Below are 22,187 nucleotides of genomic sequence, written 5' to 3'. Positions count from 1 at the left end.
CTGATTTCATAGCAGACTCTATGTCTAATAATGATAGCCAACATGTTTTGAACATTTGCTAAATGTCAGGCTTTATATTATTTCATTTAGTGCTCTTAACAGCCCTATGAGATAGAAAGTACTATCTTCATTTTACAGATGAAAAACATCAGTGTGGTTTTACAGATAGTAAATGCAAAAGATTTGAAAGGAAAAGAATACAAAGTCATGTGGTAAGCGGGATCATGAAATATTTAAATATGTTTACATGTAGCATGGGAACATTGCTATTTTGTGGAGCTTCCTAATTTTGGCACACAGTAGGTTATAAAAATGTTATTTTTATTTATTATTTTTTAAAGTATATCTTTATTGATTTCAGAGAGAGGAAAAGAGAGGGAGAGAGAGAGAAACATCAATGATTAGAGTCATTGATCAGCTGCCTCCTGCATGCCCCCTGTTGGGGATAGAGCCCGCAACCGGGGCATGTGCCCTGACCGGGAATCCAATCTCAGTCTCCTGGATCCTAGGTCAATGCTCAACTGCTGAGCTATGCCCTGTGGGGCTAAAAATAATACTCTTATTGAGCATACACTATATGTTAGGCATTGTGTCCTAAGCCTTTGACACATATTAGGTTACTTAATTTTCACATTAGCACTGTAAAGAAAGATACTATCATTTTCATTTTTATAGAGGAAGAAACTGATGTGCAATCATAAGGTGACTTGTGTAAGAAAGTGACAGAGCAGTGATTAGGGTTCACATAATTTGGCCCCAGTGCTCCTGCAGTACTTAATACATTTGTGTGCTATATTAATAAATACTGTACAGATGTGGAGATAGATCATCCTGTGGTGTTTCAGTATACTAAACTCTCTTAACCATGGAAGTGACTAAGCTTGAAATTTAATTAATGTTGTTTCCGAGTGTGTGGAGATCTTTCTTTTTATGGCCTTTAGTAGTCAAGTATAGATCCTCAAAGGCTTTACTCAGGCTGTGTGGAATGTGGCTGATTTCTGTGTTAAGTTGTTTAAGGCCTTGAGTTTATTGATTCTTTCTGAACTCTTATCCTCTTCTTCCCCACTAAACTCCATTTTATTTCTCATGGTTCAAATACAGTGTAGTGTAGTCGGAAGAACACAATTGGGTTCATATATCCTTGCATTTTAAACCCAGAACTATTGACTATTAACCGTGTGACCATGGAAAAGTTACATATCCTTAGAACTTCCCTTTTCTGATGTTTAAAATGGGGGAAATGAAACCTCAGGAGAGCTGTAAGAAATAAATTGGATATACTTTAATGCTTGCTATAGTACTTAGAATATAGTAGGTGCTCAAAAAACTGCTTTACTTCTTACTAAATGAAACATTTACAAATTTAAGTACCATTTCTGATAGTTGCTCAGCTTCCTAGGAGAGCTCTGTACTTGCCAAACACTTGGTAGCTTGACCTTTAGACTTAGAACCAGATACTGTAGAGTTCCTAAATAAACTATGAGGAAAAATGCATTAATTCTTTATGCCATTATAAGACTTTTGTTTCTAACTTTTACAGAGAGAGAATCCTCTGCTTTATTAAAAAGGATAAGGAAAACTCCAGGTACTTGTATTTCTGGAGCCGTATCCTAAATTGATGAATGAATGAATGAATGAGTGAATGACATGCTAGTTGGAATGAAAAAAGCAAGTAATGAAATCTTTGAGAAAATTGCTTATGAGATAGTTATTTTTTCTGAAATATTTCCATCTTATTTCTCAGTGATGATGTAGATAGTGGCAATTTACAGTCTGATTTTGGAACAGTATATTAATAGAAAAACAAACACACAAAAGGTCAGCAGTCTACATATTATGAGAACATTCTTTTAGGAATTCTGATTTGTAGAGTAATGCTTTTATTTTAGGGAAATAACTAATGATGAAGTAACTAAGACTCCTGAGTATCATGTTGAAATTGACTAAAGAAATGTTAAGGATTTGAAGGAAACAAACTTGAACATCATTTTTACTGATGCAGTTACAATTTATTTTTATTTCTAATTTATTTTTAGTATTTTTTATTTTTAATATATCTTTATTGATTTCAGAGAGAGGAAAGGAGATGGAGAGAGAGAGATGGAAACATCAATGATGAGAGTCATTGATTGGCTGCAGCCCGCAATCCGGGCATATGCCCTGACTGGGAATCGAACCCCGATCGTCTGGATCCTAGGTCAATACTCAGCTGCTGAGCCACGGCTGGCCAGGCTGCAGTTACAATTTAAAAAGACATTTCTGATGAATCATTTTTTTCAAGTCAGCTTTGAGATGTAACTTATAAAACACAAATGCACAGATTATAAGTCAAATTTGATGAGTTTTAATATAAGCACACATTAACTGCTACACTAATAAAAAACAGAATTTTTCTGTCACCTGGAAAGTTCCCTTTGTGCCCCTTTGTTGCACCTGGTCAGTGCTAGGCACTATTTTCGTCACTTGGTATCCATTAGGAAACAAAAACAGGTCACTCTTGGTGGGCCCTTAGATAGGCCCTATACTTTTGAAACCTACATTTTAGGGGAAATGACAGACAAATTAATGAATAAATTATAGAGTATGTTAGAAGGTGAGAAAGAACCATGAGGTGGGGCAACAGAATAGGATAAGGTAAAGGTGAGTAAGAAGGTTTGCATTTTAAGAAAAGGTGGTAAAATTAGGCTTCATTGAGAATGTGTCATTTGAAGAGTGACTTTAGGAAGATGAGGGAGTTAGCCATTCAGCTATTTGAGGGAAGTGTGTTCTGGGTAGAGAAAACTGCCATTACAAAGGCCTTAAGGTTGGAGCACGTCTAGTAACAGCCAGCAATCCAGTGTAGTGCAGAGGTAGGGAGAGCAAATTGTTTAGAATCTTATAGACTATTAAGATTGTAGCTCTTTGTGTGAGTGACATGAAAAGCCATTTGAAGGTTCACTATACTTAGAACATATGTCTTCCTGAATATCACTCGTAGATTTTATTTCTTCTTTAGATTTATCAATTTAAATTTATTTAATAGGAGTAAAAACTTTTTTCTTTTCTGACTGATATACTTAATACTCTAACGGTTTTCTTATTTCAGAAAGATCCAGATTACCTGAAACTATGGTTGGACAATTTTGTTGCTAGCTATGAACAATTCTTAGATGTTGACTTTGAAAAGCTGCCTACCAGGTATGTAGAAACACTTAATTTCTTACCCTTGGGTGAGTTTGTTAATTTTTGGCACAAAGACTTCATTGATGACATGTACAAGGATGGCAGTTGTGTGACATGCATGATACTCCTGTATAACCCTGCGCTCATCACAGACATTGCTAATTGATCACAGCAGTCTCTTTTGCTAGACTTGGCTTCTAGAAGGCTCTTTTCTTCTTTGATCAGTCCCTGGCAACTGGGTGTCCTGCAGTTCACTTCAATTCTGAAACTACCTTGAGTTAGCTCCACATCCCACAACTTAAGGGCAAAGTCCTCCGTAAGACTGCCTGAACTTCAGACACTGTTTGCAAGTCGTGGAACCCACGCACACTTCTTACCAATCTGCTATAAATCTGGGGATTCTCAGAACTCCCTCAGGTTCTGTGAGTTCAACAACTCACAGAACCCACTGAAAGTGCAATGTTTATGATTATGGTTTTATCATAAAAGGTATGTGTTGGACAGGGCCTGGAAGGGTCTTGGATGCAGGGTTTCCATGCTCTCTCCCTATAGAGTCAGGGCATGTTGCCCTCCCTGAACATCAGTGTGTCCAAATAAGGAAATTCTTTGAGCTTTGGGTGTCTAGAGTTTTATTGGGTCTTATTACCTCATTGACTGCATGATTGAACTCAGTCACCAGCTTCTTCCCCCTCCCAGAAAGTCAGGGGGAAGGGGGTCTTTCAGATGTGGCCAGCCTAGCCTTTCTCAGAACTGTCTAAGGGCCTACCATGAACCACTTCATTTACATAAAATTTCTTTATTATATATACCACAGGCATTAAAGTTGAAACTTTTCTATTTCTGGTCTTAGAGTAGTACCTTAGAAAAACATCTTGGAGCCCGGCCAGGTGTGGCTCAGTGGTTGAACATTGACCTAGGATCCAGGAGATCGTGGTTCGATTCCCGGTCAGGGCACATGCCAAGTTTGTGGGCTCGATCCCCAGTAGGGGACATGCAGGAAGCAACCAATCAATGATTCTCTCATCATTGATGCTTCTGCGTCTCCCTCTCCGTCTCCCTCCCCGTCCCCCTTTCCCCTCCCTCTCTCTGAAATCAATAAAGATATAAAAAAAGAAAAACATCTTGGAGGATGTGAAATATTTATATTTTTAAAATCTAGATTTGAAAATATAAAATGGCAGGAAAATTCAAATATTATGGAAAAGTCCAAATGAAAGTACACATCTTTTCTCCCATTCATCTTCCTACCCCCATTTTCCAACTCTCACCATTCCCAGGCCCACTTCCCAGATGAAGTGGTATCTCAGGCCATCTTTTTTTTTTTTTCAAACACACTTGTCTTTATTGATCTCTGAGAGAAAGGGAGAGGGGAAGAGAGAGATAGAAACATCAATAATGAGAGAGTCATTGATCAGCTGCCTCCTGCAGGACCCTTGTTGGGGATCGAGCCTGCAACTCGGGCATGTCCCCCAACCGGAATCGAAATGTGATCTCCTGGATCATAGGTTGATGCTCAACCACGCTGGCTGGGCTCTCAAGCCATCTTGAAGACCCTAGTTATGAGTCAGGTAACAGGTTAGGTTGGCTGAGTTAAAAAGCTGGAGAAATGAGGAGACACTTTAGCTACAAAAGAAATTCCATTTATAGAGATGTGTTGAGAGAGGAGGGGAGAAATGAATAGTGTTTGATGATGAGAAAGACTATCTGGAGAATTAAAAATCTTCAAGGAAGAAGGTATGTGCAGTTTGGGGATGGAGGTGGGCAGGAAGAGGGAGACACAGACGAATGTGGAGAATCAAATGGGAACCAGATCCTGAAGTGCCAGACATGCATCGTTAATGGACTTCGATGTTTTGTTATGGAAGATAGGAGTCTCCACTAAAGAATTTTCTGCATAGGAGCATCATGATCAAGTTTTTTTAAAGTTCCTTTGGTGGAATTTGGAGGTTGGATTGGAAAGGATTGAGACTGAAGGCAAGAAACCCAGTTAAGAGGTGACTAATAATTCAGAGAAAAAATTGGAAGAGCATTGGAGCAATGCATTGAACTTAAGAAGGGATGTGGTTATGCTTCAAAAGCAATTGTGCTTCACTATCTATAAATACAGTTTCAGAGTTCTTCCTCATTAGATTATTTGTAATAGGTTTATAAAGGTTGAAAAGTATTAAATCTTTAGCTCAGAATAAGATGATATATTATTGATTCCTATTCATAAAAAGAGTATTCTTGTAGTTTGTGCTTAGAAGTGCTTTTAAAATAAGTTACATCTCACTTTAAATCTTGAGCCTAAGGATTTTACAGAGTTAAGATCTGGGCCTTTGAATGCTTGGGATTTTCTAAGGGGCACTTGTTACTATCCTTACATTATAAATGTCTCTTTTCTTGGGACATCATTTCTAAAAACATTATGTAAATTTATATCATCACTACTATATTGAGTAAGTGGAGTAATACCAAGAGCATTGCTTTATTCATGATTTTGTTGGCTTATTTAAAATTGTATTTCATATCTTTGTCAGAAAACAGAAGGATAAATTTAGATTTTACTAGTAGAAAACTTTCAGTGTTTTAAGTGAATGCTGTGTACAAGATGTATGAAAGCAGTCAACCTTAAAGATAAGAAACTCACAGATAATCATTGAAAGTAAATTGACTCTATAGAATTTACAAGTTAGAGGATTCATAACACAAGGCAAGGATTACTTTTACCAGAAATTAAAGCCTTGAGATTTAAGCTGGACTTCTTCCTGTGATAGATGGAAACAACAATTAGCAGCTCTTTAAAAGAGACATTCAATAGCTGAATAGAAGAGTGGAACAGATTTCTGCAACAGATTTGGGAAATTTTAGGAAAAGGAGCATAGAATTTTGGACAGTAAAGTCCTAGAGGTGGGAAAGTGCTTCTAAATTATTAAATCCTCCTCATGGCTAAACATTTCAACTTTGTTTATATACCGTGTTCTAAGTAAGTCCCAATTTTATAATGAGAGTTAGTTTAAAAATCAAACATAGATTTCTTTTTTAGAAACTATTTTTTTTCCATCTAGTAAAATAAAAAAGCATGTGTAAATAGAAAATGGAACAACTAAGGACAAATAAGTAACTAGGATTGAATATTAGGAAATGTGATGTTTTCTTTCTTGTTGACTTATGTTTTGGAAAAGTGAGGAGGAATAGTCAAGCTTAATCTTGAAAATCAGTTATATTTAAATCTTTGTTTATTATTTTGAAGTTACTCTGGTTTTTCTAATCACCTTGTTTTTAGCTATTTAGCAAGAAAAAAGTAGAGTTTCTCTGGTACCATCTATAAATAAGAGAGAATTAAAGAATCCACAGCTACAAGTGAAGTGATGCCCAGACTAAAATGAAACATGTATTTTTGTAACATGGTTATAGAATTTCACGGTCTTGGCAATGCGCCCTGTGATTTATTTTCTGTGTAATTTAATTAAAATCAGGTGTTCATTTTATAAAACACTTTACGTTGTAGTGTGGTTCAGAAAGAGGCTAATAATATTTTTAAAATATTTTTATGTGACTAGTAATGTGCTTTACATTTTTCTGGCCACAGTGAATGAATTAGCCTTTTACTCAGTGTAAAGTAGTAGTAATACTTAATATTAAGCATTATTGGAAGGGAGACAATTATGAAGTATAATTTTTGTTTAATAGGAGTTTTTTAGGGTGCTCCTTTGTGATTTGGACATTTTTCTTAATAGAGATGGGAAAATTAGTATATAGTGGCTTATGAAAAGATTCTTAGACTTTAGTGATAGTATATTTAAAATATATTACATCTTTAGAGTTCTTTACATAGTTCAAAGCTAAAAATACACATTGACTTTCTGGTTTCAGAGCCCTGTGAAATAAGGCAGATGATAATACAATTTTATAGATTAGGGAACTTTAGAGATTAAATGAAGTGCTTCATGTTACAGAGGTGGAACTTTGTACGCAGGTCTTCTGACTTTGAATCTAGGGAATTTTTATTATAAGATTCACACAGAGGAGCCAGTCACATCTAGTGTTGGCTTTTGCCCTTAAAGAACTGTATAGTCTTAAACAGGAACCAGTTGTCAAAAATACTGAAATATTACTTAAGAAAATCTTTTCTTGATGTTCATTCTTGGGATTCTACGTTCACCTCTCTATCTTTCTACTTTACTTTTGCTGGTTATCTTCTCTCCTTCATGTTATCACATGGCTTGGGAAACCTATAGGTAGGTGAATATTGTTTATTTAGTAAACAGTTGATACATATTAAGCTAGGTATAGGTACTACATTTCTGCAGGTTCTGTTTGCTAGTTCTTATTTCTTGTAGAAATGGTATACACACATATGTTGTATTTCTAAATAGGAAGTGAACTAATTTGTATTCTAAATATTTTCTTTAAAAATAGCACGGTTGAAAACATAAAAAGCCTTTCTCTTTCTCTCTTTTTTCAGTAAGCCTCTTCTAAAGTAAGACTAACCACTCCTCTCTAATAATCTCAAGTGTCACTAATCATCTGGTGGTGCCTTGCAGAGAAGGCGGCACAGAGTGTCTGGAATAAAAGAGCTTCTTTAGGTTTTGAGTGGAAAATGGAATTTCTCTAAAGCACAAAACATTTTCTTCCTGTATTTAAACACCCTTCTTATTTTGTTCCCCTTATATTGTAGGGTAGATGATGTGCCTCCAGGAATATCTCTGCTTCCTGACAATATTCTGCAGGTTCTGAGGATCCAGCTACTACACTGTGTTCAGAAAATGGCAGATGGGTTAGAGGAACAACAGCAAGCCTTATCAATTTTGCTTGTCAAATTCTTCATTATTCTTTGCAGGTATCTGGTGCAAATAAACTAGTTATTTGTTTTAAGTAAATATTACCAAAATGGTAATGCATTTATTGATTATTAATGGTATTTTTTTTATATGGAGCATTAAAGAATGAGTGCACCTTTTGCAATAGGCTTGTGGTTTGTTGTTATATTGGAAAGCCTTTTAGTCACTATACCTAGCTATAGAGAGATTCAGCCAAGGTGGAAAAAAAATTGCTCTAGAGTAAAGACAGTAACAGTGCAACAACCAAGAGTTTATTGCACTGGTATTTTCTGTGTGGTCCTGACCTATAGACATATATACATTTTTACTACTGTGCACTATCATTTTTGAAATGTATCTTTCTAATATTTCCTTTTATAAATGTTCCAAGAAAGTATAATTCTATAGCTTGTATTTTCTAGGTTTATAGATAACTAGGTCTGTGGTACTTAAATTTTGGTATGCCTAAGTATCAAATGGGAAGCTTAATAGAAATACAAAGGTTGAGCCTTACTTACAGAAATTCTGATACAAAAGAGCTCAGGCATTTTTATTTTTCACCAATTCCAAGTTAATCTGCATATCAGAATTTGAGAACTGTTGAGTTGAGCCATCGCATACCTCTTAAAAATCTAGTTTTTAAAGAATAGTTTATTGACTTTTAGCAGATGCAGAAGGGAGCTGGAGAGAGAAACATCATTGTGAGAGCACAGCATCAGTCAACTGCCTCCTGCACGCCCCCCACTAGGGATGGAGCCCACAACCCCAGGCATGTGCCCTTGACCAGAAATTAAACTGGCAACCTCATAGTGCATGGAACGATGCCCAACCAACCAAGCCACACTGGCCAGGGCAAAATATATTTTTTTAATCCTCACCCAAGGAGTGAGGATATTTTTTCCATTGATTTTAGAGAGAGTAGAAGGGAGGGAGATGGGGAGAGAGAAGAGAGAAAGAGAGAGACAGGGAGGGAGGGAGGAACATTGATGTGACAAAGACACATTGATTGGTTGCCTTCCACATGGGCCCTGACTGGGGGTGGAGATCGGATGTGCAACCCAATTATGTGCCCTTGACCAGGAATTAAACCCGAGACACTCTGGTACGTGGGCCGACACTTGAACCATTGAGTCAAACTGGCCAGGGCCAAAATCTGTTTTTTTGAGGGCATGTCCTGTTGTATATACTATTTGCTTTATAAATATTTTATAGTAATTAGTAGACAAATAGGGACTTAATTTACTTACTTACCTTTTACTTAATTGTTCATTGCCTTTGATTGCAGGAATCGTTAAAAGATTGAGCAAAAATTATTAAAACGTTTCTTCCCTAATTTAGGCTCTCCCAGAACCTTAGGCATATTTTTGATTTTGTGTTATTTTCTTGTTTTTAAAATTTAGGAAAATATTACAAGAATTATAAGGGTTGAGGGAAAAGTGTTTACTCAGGTGGTAAGACATGAGCTGGCTGCTGTGATAGTTGATTGCTATATTTTCTGCTGTTAACTACCTAGTACAATTTTACTGAAATAAAAAATCCTATAGATAATTGTTTTAAATCCAGTATGTTTTGTTCTTGGTAATAGAGGGAAGAAATGTAATTTTCAACACATTTTTTGTTTGAATATTTTTTATAGTAGGAGAAATTTAATGTTCAATAGCTGCCAGTCACTGGCACTTGGCGATATTAAAAAAGTAGACTGGTTTTTCATCAGTTTTATTATTGTCTTTAAATTCACTACAGACACTATATTTACTACAGACATTGCTTTTAGTGTCTTACCCTTGGTATGACACTATTTTTTATTGAAATATAACATGCATAAGGTGGTCAGATCACAAATGTACAGCTAAATAAATTATAAATTGAATATACCACATCATCATGCTCAGGTCAAGAAATAGGACATTACTGGTACCCCAGAAAAGAACATTAATAGAGTGTATTATGCCAAGGAAAAGACTGGTGATGTTAGCTATAGGAAATGTTAATATTTTATGTGTCTTACCTCAATCTGTAAAACTGGAATAAAAACGAGGAACATATATTAATTTATACCAAACACTATTGACTCAGTTCTTTAAACAAGAAATGTACTATGCCCTCAAGTCCAAAAAGGTAACTATAATTTCAAAAAATAAAGTGAAAACTATAAAACTGCACATGTGTTATAAGGGCAACAATATTTACAAAAGCCAAACTAAGAATCTGCATAGGAAAAAAAATCCTGAAAAATAACCTAAAATGTAAATACTTACTGTTTGGTTCATGAGAATATTCATGATTTGCTCTTTTGTTTCTACTTTGTAGTTTTTTCTAATTTTTCTGTAATAAATAAATGTTAATCAGCATGTACTTCTTAAACATTCTCTGTTTATAGTAGGTTAAATGGCATTTGAGATGTGTTCCACATTCTCAGTGAGAAAGCAGTTATGTAACTATTTATTTTAAGCTTTAACAAATGTATTTCATTTGTCAACATGTGTTTTCAGAATCCAGCCTGAATACATGAGCATACATTTTTCTCGCTACTCATTTGTAATAAGTATATATATTCTTTTTCCCCCACAGAAATCTATCTAATGTGGAAGAAATTGGGACTTGCTCTTACATTAATCATGTCATCACTATGACAACACTTTATATCCAGCAAGTAGGTGTGAATTAATATATTCCTTTTTGTTGCTTTACTGAGAGTAACTAGGTTTTACTTTTTTCAGTAGTATAGTTAATAAAGTTAAATGTGTCTTCAGAGGACATAATAATTGATAAATTAATGAAGTTTGAGGTTATATTCATTCTGTCTGATTGACTGTATACTTTAGATTCAAATGGAACTTAGACTTACTTGAATAAAAATGATTTATTATTAGATGATGAATGAAGTATGTAGTCCTTTAACGAAGTAGTTAAGGATGTTATACGTTTAATATTTTTAACTAAATATAATCTTGTGATTTACTTTATTCTCAGTTAAAAAGCAAAAAAAAAGAGAAGGAATTGGCAGATCAGACACCTATTGAAGAATTTGTGATCCATGCATTGGCATTTTGTGAAAGTTTATATGATCCACATCGGAATTGGAGACATAGAATTTCAGGGTATGTCTTATAAGTCATAATTTACACTTTAACCTGAATGTCACATTATATGCAATTCTTCAAAGCAGGTCTTATTCTCTGTGAAAGCAATTGGTAAGATGTATATAAGACGACTCCCATTTCTGCCTCTGCAGTAGAGAACTATATTGGCGGTAATGAATTCATGATAAATGCCACGTCCAGATAATCAGTTTACTGTGAACTTTTATTTTGTGATGCAATTGAATGCTAATAATCAGGTAGGAAAATTTCAAAGCACAGTAGCATCAAGTAGAGAGTATATATTTTTCAAGGAAAGGTCTCTGTTTTTAAAGTATATTGCACAATTTGAAAATGATTTTTAACAATATTTTGTCCATTTTTATTAAGTGAAGCTTGTAGGGTCTAGGCAGGAAAACAGAAACCATACTAGTATTTAAAAAGAGAGACTGTAGGGTGGGCAAAAGTAAGTTTACAGTCGTAAGTGAAACACAGAGTTTATTCTTGTATTTTATTAATTATTGTATTGTTTTCCATCGGAACAACTGTAAACCTACTTCTGGTCCACCCAGTATAATACAAGGAAATTGTTTAGTAGGTATTAGAGAACTCAAAAAGCATAGGGGAACACCGATAATACAAACAGTGACTTCAGGAAGCAACTACTTCCCTGGGGCTGAGGGAACAAAGGAAAAGATTGGAGTTATTAGAAGCTGGAGGTTTGGAGAGCTCCTGCAGTGCTGGGGCTTGAACCTCTGAGGAAAGAGCATTGCTTAGCCAGTGGGGGTATTGCTGAGCAGCCATAAAGAGGCTAATTCTGAGATTGCCAAAAATAAGTCGGAGACAGGAACCAACTGTGAATGCTACAGTTAAGAACTGTTAGCTGGTAAAAAATAAGGAATAAGGAACGAATCCATTTATTGCTCTTTTAACCTTCTGGGCTCCATTTCGTGTACTCACTGTTGGTGAACCCAGCAGTGGGGTGGCTTGGCAATGTAGCTGGCAAAAGTACATTCTGTTTGTGTTAGCTTTATGAAAGTCTGTGGAAGTAATTCAGCCATCAAAACTACTGGAATTGTCATTAAAAACAAAAATGATCCCAGCCCATTCTGGAACTATGTTAAGATGGAAGAAGCCAGTAGTGTGGACTGTTTGTATCCAAATAAAATTTCAGATAGTGGCACAGAGTAGCCTAATTTCTGATGCATTTCAGTGGCACTGTTGTAATAAACTACTATCTTAGGTATCACATTAGCAGTACTGCTGAACAAGTTCTTTTACAGATTGGAAATTTTAAATAGCTAGTTCCTTTTCCATTTCTAGTTCAGAGACTTAACCTGAACTAGACCATTAAGCATTTAAAAATTTTTTGCTTACTTCAAAAGAAGAAATCCTTTCATTGGTGAGCATTTAAGTTATTGGCTAGACTTCCTCTTTAAGATTATGTCTGTCAGCCTGGTCGGTGTGGTTCAGTGGTTGAACATTGACCCCATGCACCAGGAAGTTGCCGGTTCGATTTCTAGTCAGGGCACATGCCCAGGTTGCAGGCTCGATCCCTAGATCATGCAGGAGTCGGTGATTGGTGTTGATGTTTCTTTCTCATCGATGTTTCTCCCTCTCCCTCTCCCTCTCCCTCTCCCTCTCCCTCTCCCTCTCCCTCTCCCTCCCCCTCCCCCTCCCCCTCCCCCTCCCCCTCTCCCTCCCCCCTCCCCCCTTCCCCCCTCCCCTTCCCCCTCCCCCTCTAAAATTAATAAAGACATTTTAAAAAAAGATTTATTATTCAGTACACAAATCAAAAATAAGATATTAAATTTATTTTATAATTATTTTTTTAATTGTGCCATTTCTTTTTTTCCATGATGTAATTTGGTATTAACTTCTTCTTAATGATAGACGAATGCTCAGTACAGTGGAAAAGAGCAGACAGAAATACAAGCCAGCTTCTCTCACCGTGGAGTTTGTCCCTTTTTTTTATCGTAAGTAACCGCTCTAATTTCTCTTACTTTGATTTTGATGTTACTTAGTAGCCCTGTAACTTTAGGCAAAATACTAAATTCTGAACATCCATTTGCCCATTCATAAATGGGGACAAGGTATCATCCTCATGTGGAGTACTGTGAGAATTAAATGAGATGGCATAAAGTGTCTAAAATACTACCTGATAGATGGTTTCTCTTTTCCTTTCTTGTGAGAAAATACATATCAACCTTGCCTTTGAACAGATTTTAGCCTTTTCACAAATAGTTCTTAATGTTTCAGTGTCAGACATTCCTTAGGCATAAATCATACTGTTAAAGAGAAATTTTATTTGTTTGTTTGTGTATTATATTCACAGAATGTTTTCAGGAAAGCGAGCATCTCAAGGAAAGCCTCAAGTGCTGTTTATTGCATCTCTTTGGAGCCATTATAGCCGGTGGGCAGGTGAGGAAAGTGGTGAATGCTAATGTATAAAACAAGAGTTAACAGTGCAAAAAGCTTTCCATGGATTATTTAATGTATTCTTTGTCTTTTTATAATTTCATGAACCATACAAATATTTTTTGAAGTTTACATCTTGTTTAAAACTAATCTGCTTACTTTTCTTATTTAACTTCCTGGAAACCTAAATAATGACATTAACACTAAAAATTAAATTAATGCATAACCAGATTTAAGAATTTTTGGTATTATAAGTTCTTACTTGTGTTGACTTTTCAGCTATTTGTTCTTTAACTTTAGAGTATAGAGGATAGTCAGCCCTATTTGTTCACTTGATGAAATCAAGCTCTGCAGTTTGATATCTTAAGATGTGAATTTAGTCTTCTGTTGACTTATAATTAGTAAATGCATATAAACAAGGTTTTAAAGGCTTAAGAAAAAAAATATTTATTTTGTAATGTTTATTTTTTTAAGTTGAACATCTTAAAAGCTGTTCTGTGGTAAACTTTTGTGTATAATTACTAGTTGAAAACAGGATTATAGTTCAGAAAGAACATTCTACATTCTTTAGCCACACAGTTGAGATTAGAAGTTTCTAACACTTTTTGTATCACGTACGTACCCTTTTTGGCATTCTGATAGAGCCTCTTATCAGAATGTTTTCAAATGCCTATAATAAAATACATAAGATCACAAAGGAAACAGATTTATTTTTTTCCATTGCTTTTCAGAGAGAGTGGAAGGGAGAGACGGGGGGGAGAGAGAGACAGAGAGACAGTGAGAGAGTGAGACAGAGAAACATCTATGTGAAAGAGACACACTGAGAGAGACACTGGTTGACTCCCGCACACACCCTGACCAGGGTCAGGGAGCGAACCCAAAACCCAGGTACGTGCCCTTGACTGGGAATTGAACCCACAGCCCTTCAGTGTGAGGACAGATGCTCTAACCACTGAGCAATACCTGCCAGGGTGAAACTAATTTTGCTGAAATACAGTTACTAAAATGTTAATAAAACAAACTAGTAACATAGTAATACATGCTTTATAACACATTAAATAAAAAGATATGCCAGCAAGTCTAGTATAATTAATGTAATTTCAAAGAAGAGAGGAAGATAAATGATGTTTTAAGACACTGTAACAACTATAATATATGAAAATATATATGATTTCTATTGGTGACAAAATAATAGATATTAATATAATATTACTTGGGTTTCCTCTTGAGCTGCCTTGCCTTCTCCTGTTCACTCTAGTAGAAGAGAGGGAGTCTCTGTAATAAGAGGAATGGTGACCAAAATTGTATTTTTCAATTTGTTTGCTTTATCATCTACCTTCATTAGCTGATATCTTTTTCTTTTGCTTTAGTATTTCCTGATGGCCATCATTTCTCCACTACTAAAAATAAGAATTAATAAGTGTATGTGAATAAAATTGGAAATGACATTGCTTTAACTAATGGAAGAAGCTGGTTTGATCCCATTTCCTTTTTAACACACAGAGACTTGTTAGTGTTCATGGGTAATCAAGCCCTGAGAGACCTCCAGTAATTAAAACTAACATGATAATCAAGTAGACTAAATTTATTATTTTATGTACTGAAAATAACTCAGAATCCTTATAATCAGGTTATAGCTATAATTACTATATTGAAGTCAAAAAGGTTGTATATTGACTGTAGCATCACTATGAGGTGATGATATTTAGATGAACTGAGTATCTAAAGGCATAAGAATGACCATGTTATAAAGAGCAGAAATATTGAAGTATGATGACTCTTCTCCTTTCCCAGAGCATCATGCCTTACCATTGGCATATTTGTTTTGTTTTGTGTTATGTTAAGAACAAAAGCTTTGGAGCCTGATTGACTGACATAGGTTTAAATTCCATGTCCATCTCTAAGTAGTTGTATGACCTTGGAGGAACTATTTACATGTGTTTTAGTTTCCTTATTTATAATTTGGAAATAGTAATACATATAGGGTAGTCATAAGGACCAAATGATACATAATATATGTAAAACACTTAACAAAATACCTGTGCTTATAAAAACTAAGTAAATCACAGGTGTATTAGATTTATGTGATTCCCGGTTAAGTAGCAGTAAATACTAAAATTATAACAGCTTAAATTAGAAGTTACTTTTCCTGGCTGGTGTGGTTCAGTGGTTGAGCATTGACCTACGATCCAGGAGATCACAGTTTGATTCCCTGTCAGGGCACATGCCCAGGTTTCGGGCATTTTACACACAAAGAGGAAAGGGGAGATGAAGAAGACAAGTGGTGTGCACCAACTGTCTTTTAATGAGATGCTAAAAAGCTGACACTTGATGTCTTTTTATCTCATTTGCTAAACTCCATGAGATAATTGCAAAAAGGGCAAATACACTCAGATAAAAATTTTGTTAAAACTTGCTTCCTTAGCAGCTGGGAGATTAGGAAATGTAATCTTTATTACTGGTAGCCGTGTATCCAGCAGAATATCAAGGATTCTGTTCAGAAGGAAGCAGAGAAAAATGGAAATTATGAGTACACCATCAGCAATTTTTTTCTATAATACTTGTTATTGATATTATTTGTTATGTTGATAATAACCAGTCCTAATAGCCTCAGTATAACTTTTAGATGATTTTGTATGACTATGTTCTTATTCATTATATCTCAATTTAACAATTTAGGGCAATATATATTGTTTATTTCTAAGTTTAATGAATCACCTTAACTAGTTACCAGTTAATTAAAATTTCAGAAATGTGTGTTGACTTAGAGCCACGCCAGTCCATATATATAGGATGTCCCAAAAAAATGTATATGCACTTTGAAAGATTATAGATTCAATGTTTACTAACATGCAGTTCATTTTCAAAATTTAAAAGAATCTACAGAAATGAGTAATTTTTTTTGTCAATGCCCGTTTTCAAACTGATGACTGTTTTTGGTCCAGGCATTGCTGATAATGTGAAGCAATGGAACCACAAACATCAAGAATCATTTAGTTTGGTATTTGTGTGCCCTCAATTCGTTGACTGTTCCTGGCTTTTGTACTATAAACTTTATCTTTTATGTATTCCCATAAAAAAAGTCGAGTGGCACTTTAGGATAATTTTCTTCGTTCAAAGCTTAGTTTGGCTTCACTTATTTTTTCAAATCAGTTAAACCTGAAAGAGAGTGAAAGTTAAGTGAGTTATCAGCTGTTAAAGTGTTTATACACTTTTTTGGGACACCCTGTATATCTGTATTATTTGAGATGGATTTGCTATAACCAACAGAGAACCTGAGAGAGGCTAAATCAAATTGAGTTCTTCTTTCTTCCTTTTTTTTATTGTTACACAAGAAATCCAGACGTAGGCAATTCTGGGCTGGTACAGCAACTCAATCATACCACCAAGGACTATGGTCCTTCAGTATTCCTGTTCTGCTATCTGTAGCCTGCTTACTTTAATTCTTGGGTTTATTTCTTTGTGATATAAAGGTGACTCCAAGCATCATGTCTGCATTCTAGGCAGGAAACACGTAAAAAGACCAAGAGCAAAGGGTCCTTTATTTGTAAAGTGATATCCTCTTTATAGTCTACTGGCATACATCCTTGACAAAACTATATCATATGACTATTCCTAGCTGCAAGAGGGGGTGGTGAGTTTTCTGTGTGGGGAGATTGCTGTCTTAATAAGGATTCTGTTAGTGAGGAAATGAAGACACTACTATTGTCTGTCGGAGTATCTGATTTAAAATGTTTTATAATTGATAGACTAAAATAAAAAGTTGTCTGAAGACTTGTTAATTTAAAAAAAATCATTTATTTTTTATCCTCACCTGAGGATATTTTTTCTGTTGCTTTTTAGAGAGAGTTGAAGGGAGTGAGAGAGAGAGAGAAACATCGATGTGACAGAGACACATCGATTGGTTGCCTCCTGTGTGAACGCTGGCCAAGGCTGGAGATCGAACCTGCAACCCAGGTATGTGCCTGTGACTGGGAATCAAACCCATGGCCCTTTGGTTTGAGGGCTGACGCTCCAGCCTCTTGAGCCACACCAGCTAGGACTGAGTTCCTTTTTTTTTGGAAACATACAGAACTTTAGTTTTTTGGGTTTCATTTTTGTTGTCTGTCATGTTTCAGAGGAATGCTTTGCAAGCAATTTCTCCAGCCACCATGGAAGTCCTTATGAGAGCTTTGGCAGACTGTGATCCCTGGGAGGACCGAGATCCTGAAGACGCGGGTAGGAAGGTAGAGCTGACTCTCCAGTGCCTCACAGAAGTGGTACACATCCTTCTCACCAGCAGCTCTGACCAGCGCCAGGTGGAAACCAGCACTATTCTGGAGAACTATTTTAAATTACTGAATTCAGATCATTCAGCTTTACCTAATCAAAGGAGGTCCAGAGAGTGGGAAAGCCGGTTCATAGCTCTACAGATAAAAATGCTGAGTAAGTATCACTTAAGTTTATCATACTCAGTTTTCTCTGAGTCTGTTTTTTTTTTTTACTTTTATGTTTCCCAAGTTCATTTGAAATACAAGGCCATTATATATTTTTTACGTTTCTTTTTTTTACTTAATCCCTCTACCCCTCCCTTCCTAATATACACACCCTCTCCTCCACCCGTATTTTCAGAAAGTGCTATTTGTAGTTTCTAACCTATGGCAAAGAGTCACAATCAATTTTGTATGTGCTTCTATAACATCTCTATAGAGACTACTTCAACATCTGTCCTTCCTGTAGAGGACGTCTGGTGTTTGTTTTGTTTTCTTCAGAACCTGTGTGGGTGTTTGTGTCTATCTGTCTTATTTCTCTTTTCCTCCGTTTGTGTTGGTTATTATGTGCCATCTCTCTGTGCTTATTTATCTGTCTGCAAGCTCCTTCACCAATATGTAATTGTTTATTGTATTCCCATGTTAGATTGATAGATAAAAATATTACTGAGAGTTCCTTTTTATAGAATGAAAATATTTTTATTACAATTAAATTAGGAAATTTACATGAGTAAAAAGACAATAAAACTTTTTATATCCTATTATCTAGACATAGCCAACATTAATGGTTTGTTGTGTAGCTCTGCAGACTAAAAAAAAAAGTTTATGTGGGTGTGTATGTGGTGTCCAATTTAAATATATTGGATGTCAGAGTCTTGGTGAAACTTAATGAGCCACTACAATAGTGTTTCTATAGAGAAATAAGATCCATCTTATATGTATTTTATTCTTTTATATGCTATAACATGTTGGTTTTATAATTATAAATTGTAAGCTTTTAAGGGAATTTGAGACTATATTGAATGGACTTCTTTTTTGTTGGAAACTGTCATATTACCTATGCCAAATATTCTTTGAATTCTTTTTTTTAATTGAATTTATTGGGGTGACATTGGTTTACAAAACCATACAGCTTTCAAATGTACAACTTAACAAAACATCATCTGCACACACTATTGTGCACCCATCACCCAAAGCAAAGTCTCTTTTCGTCCCTATTTATTCCCCCCTTTCCCCACTTCCACCTACCCCCAGTCTCCTCTCCCTCTGGCTGTCACCACAGTGTCTATGTGTGTTATATATATGTTTTTAATTTAATCCCTTCACCTTCTTACATCTAGTCCCTTTTCCTCTGACAGCTGTCAGTCTGTTCCATGTATCCATGGAAACCTTTGTTTCTATTTTGTTCATTAGATTCCACATATAAGAGAGAACATCTTGTATTTGTCTTTCACTGACTGGCTTATTTCACTTAGCTTAATAATCTTCAGGTCCATTCATGCTGTCACAGCTTTTTTATCCACTTACCTACTGATTGGCACTTGAGCTGTTTCCATACCTTGGCTATTGTAAATAATGCTGCAGTGAACATAGGGGTGCAGATGTTCTTTGACTTCTGAATGGGAGCCTTCAGTAGGAAAGGAGCAAAGCACCATCACAGATGGATTAATTAACTGAGTCTCATTTTCATAGTAGCCATATGTTAATTTTATTCTATATAAATGAGATTATGTTGCCAAACATTATCACATGCTGCTTAGTAACAGAAAGTTGGGAACTCATTTGGTTATACTTGAGCATTATAATTGAAGAACAATTAAGTAAACTCTGGGAAATATATATCACTCATGTATAAAATTAAATATTTTTAATAATAAAGTATAGAAGTGCTTTTCTTATCAAGTTAGAAGCATAGATTTTTTTCCTACTACCCATCCCTGTTATTTCCTAATTAATTTACGTCTGTTTGTCATCTGAAAAGCCTAAATTTAAAATATGGCTAGAGTAAATATTTCTATGATCCCAAATATTCTACTTTATAAATGGATGATTTTATTTTTGTTCTCCTAGATACCATCACAGCGATGTTAGACTGCACAGATAGACCTGTTCTTCAGGCCATTTTTCTTAACAGTAATTGCTTTGAACATCTCATACGACTGCTACAGAATTGCAAGGTATTTTTCTATTATTACTGTTCTTTGTTTTTAAGAAGTTATTTTATGTTTTGATTCAAATTTGAGCATATTATTATTACCATTTTTATTGTGGAAAGATACACATAAAATGTACTATCTTTACCGTTTTTAAGTGTACAGAGCACATTATTAAGTGCATTCACATTCACATAGTTGTGCAACCATCACTACCATCCATTCCCCATATTTCTTTTCACCTGGTAAAATTGAAAGTCTATACCTGTTAAACAACTCCAAATTTTCCCTTTCCCTCAGCAACTTTTCTGTCTCTCTGATTTTGACTACCTTTAGTATCTCATGTAAGTGGAAGCATAACAGTGTTTGCTTTGTTTGTGACTTGCTTATTTCATTTAGCATAATGTCGTCAGGAGTCATCCATGTTGTATCATATAGCAGAATTTTCTTTCTTTTTAAGGCCAAATAATAGTTTGCGTGTATGAGTGAGTGTGTGTGTGTGTGTGTGTGTGTGTGTGTGTGTGTGTGTGTGGGTACACCACATTTTGTATTATTCATTCATCGTTTTCCTTCTACCTTTTGGCTGTCATGGGTAATATTGCTGTGAATGACTATACAGATATCTCTTGGAGACCTTGCTTTTAATTCTTTTGGGTATATGTCCAGAAGTGAGATTGCTGGATTATATAGTAATTCAATTTTTAATTTTTTGAGGAACTGCTACAGTGTTTTCATGGCTGTACCATTTTCCATTCCTACCAGTAGTGCACAAGGGTTCCAGTTTCACCACATTCTCATCAAGAGTTGTTGCCTTTTTAAAAAAAATTTTTTATAAGAGCTGTCCTAATGGGTGTGAGATAATATCTCATGTTTTGTTTTGCCTTTTTCTGATGATTCGTAATAGCGTCTTTTCATGTGCTTTTTGGCCATTTGTTTATCTTTTTTGGAGAAATGTCCATTCCAAGTTCTTTGTATCTTTTAAAATTGCATTGTTTGTTTCTTTTGTTGAGTTTTAAAGTATTTTTTGTTATGCATTATTAAAATATGTGAGCATTTGATGCGTATAATTTGGCACTTCTGTTTCATTTATGACTTACATTAGTATTTTTCTGTTATGATTTTAATATCTACATGATGTTATATTAAGTGGATAAATCACAATTTACTTAATCGTTCCCTACTGGTAGATACTTAATTTGTTTCCAATTTTTTGTTTGTTTTTTCCTATTACATAACACTCTCAAGTTTCATAAAATATAACTTTATTTCTAGTAGCATTGCTATGTCAAAGGGCATAAGCTTTTTTTAAGGTTGAGGAACATTGTATTAAAACAACTTAAATCATTGGAAATGTAGAAAACTAGAAATACTGTTGAAGTCCTTGATGTATGCTGCCAATATACTTATTATTTTTTACTAATTTACACGTGTGGCAGATTTGTGTATAAGCACATAAGTAATATCTCTGGTTATTATGTCATATTTTTATAAATTTCAAGATGGTATCAGATATTTTAGAGAGCTGCTGGAGAAGCCTTTGAAAATGAAACTACTTCAAAGAGCTTTTACCTTTTTATTTGAGGAATTCCTTTCATGGACTCCCTGCTGAAAAGTACTAGAGGTTCATTTTGATTCTGTGAGAATATTTCAGAATAAGGATTTTAATATCAGCTCCTTGAATTTTTCCACACTGAAAGCATTAATGTAACTGTTATGCTTAACTAACAGTAAAATAGTAAAGAATAGCATAAAAAAGGATATATTAATTTAAGTAAATAGTAGTGAATATCTATGAAGTCAATGTGTAAGTACCAGATTACCACTAGAGATTTAATATGCCTTCCCCCTCCTTTTAAAAATCATTCATTCTTGCCCTGGCTAGTGTGTCTCAGTTGGCTGAGTGTCATCCCAATACACCCAAAGGTTACCAGTTCAATTCCTGGTTAGGGCATATACCCAGGTTGCGGGTGCTATCCCCAGTCCGGGTGGGCGCATGCAGGAGGCAAACCATTGATGTTTCTCCCTCATGTTTCTCTCTCTTCCTCTCTCTCTTCCTTTCTCTCTAAAATCAATGAAACATATTTTAAAGAAACCCTTCATTCTTGGGAAAGAGATCCCGGGGAAATGAAAGCAGCATAAGAGAAATGTTTATAAAACCTTCTATTTGTTGTAAAAATGCCATTTGGCTTTTTCAACTATAAAGGCAACTTCACTGATAAAGACAAAATCTCACATATGTAGAGAACCTACCATTCACACATTATAGAAGGATAAATCATTAATATAAAATGTAGTTCCTACTACAATTTATTAGTGTGTGAT

The 22,187-nt window shown here is 35.1% G+C and overlaps 1 protein-coding gene across 6 annotated transcripts in view; it reads left to right on the top strand.

Moving 5' to 3' along the window:
• NBEAL1 (neurobeachin like 1) overlaps window positions 1–22,187 on the top strand; it is a 120,848-nt gene that overhangs the window by 12,462 nt on the left and 86,199 nt on the right. For all 6 annotated transcript variants that reach the window (XM_016208881.2, XM_016208882.2, XM_016208879.2 and 3 more), the window contains 8 exons: window positions 3,086–3,177; window positions 7,823–7,984; window positions 10,536–10,617; window positions 10,938–11,065; window positions 12,938–13,020; window positions 13,380–13,465; window positions 17,581–17,887; window positions 19,783–19,889. In XM_016208881.2, coding sequence (XP_016064367.2) covers window positions 3,086–3,177; window positions 7,823–7,984; window positions 10,536–10,617; window positions 10,938–11,065; window positions 12,938–13,020; window positions 13,380–13,465; window positions 17,581–17,887; window positions 19,783–19,889 — 1,047 coding nt within the window. The remainder of the gene's footprint in view (window positions 1–3,085; window positions 3,178–7,822; window positions 7,985–10,535; window positions 10,618–10,937; window positions 11,066–12,937; window positions 13,021–13,379; window positions 13,466–17,580; window positions 17,888–19,782; window positions 19,890–22,187) is intronic.

The sequence above is a fragment of the Miniopterus natalensis genome, chromosome 8 (genome assembly GCF_054644295.1).
Source record: "Miniopterus natalensis isolate mMinNat1 chromosome 8, mMinNat1.hap1, whole genome shotgun sequence".
Classification (NCBI taxonomy): Eukaryota; Metazoa; Chordata; class Mammalia; order Chiroptera; family Miniopteridae; genus Miniopterus; species Miniopterus natalensis.
This window is presented reverse-complemented; position numbering and strand designations above follow the sequence as displayed.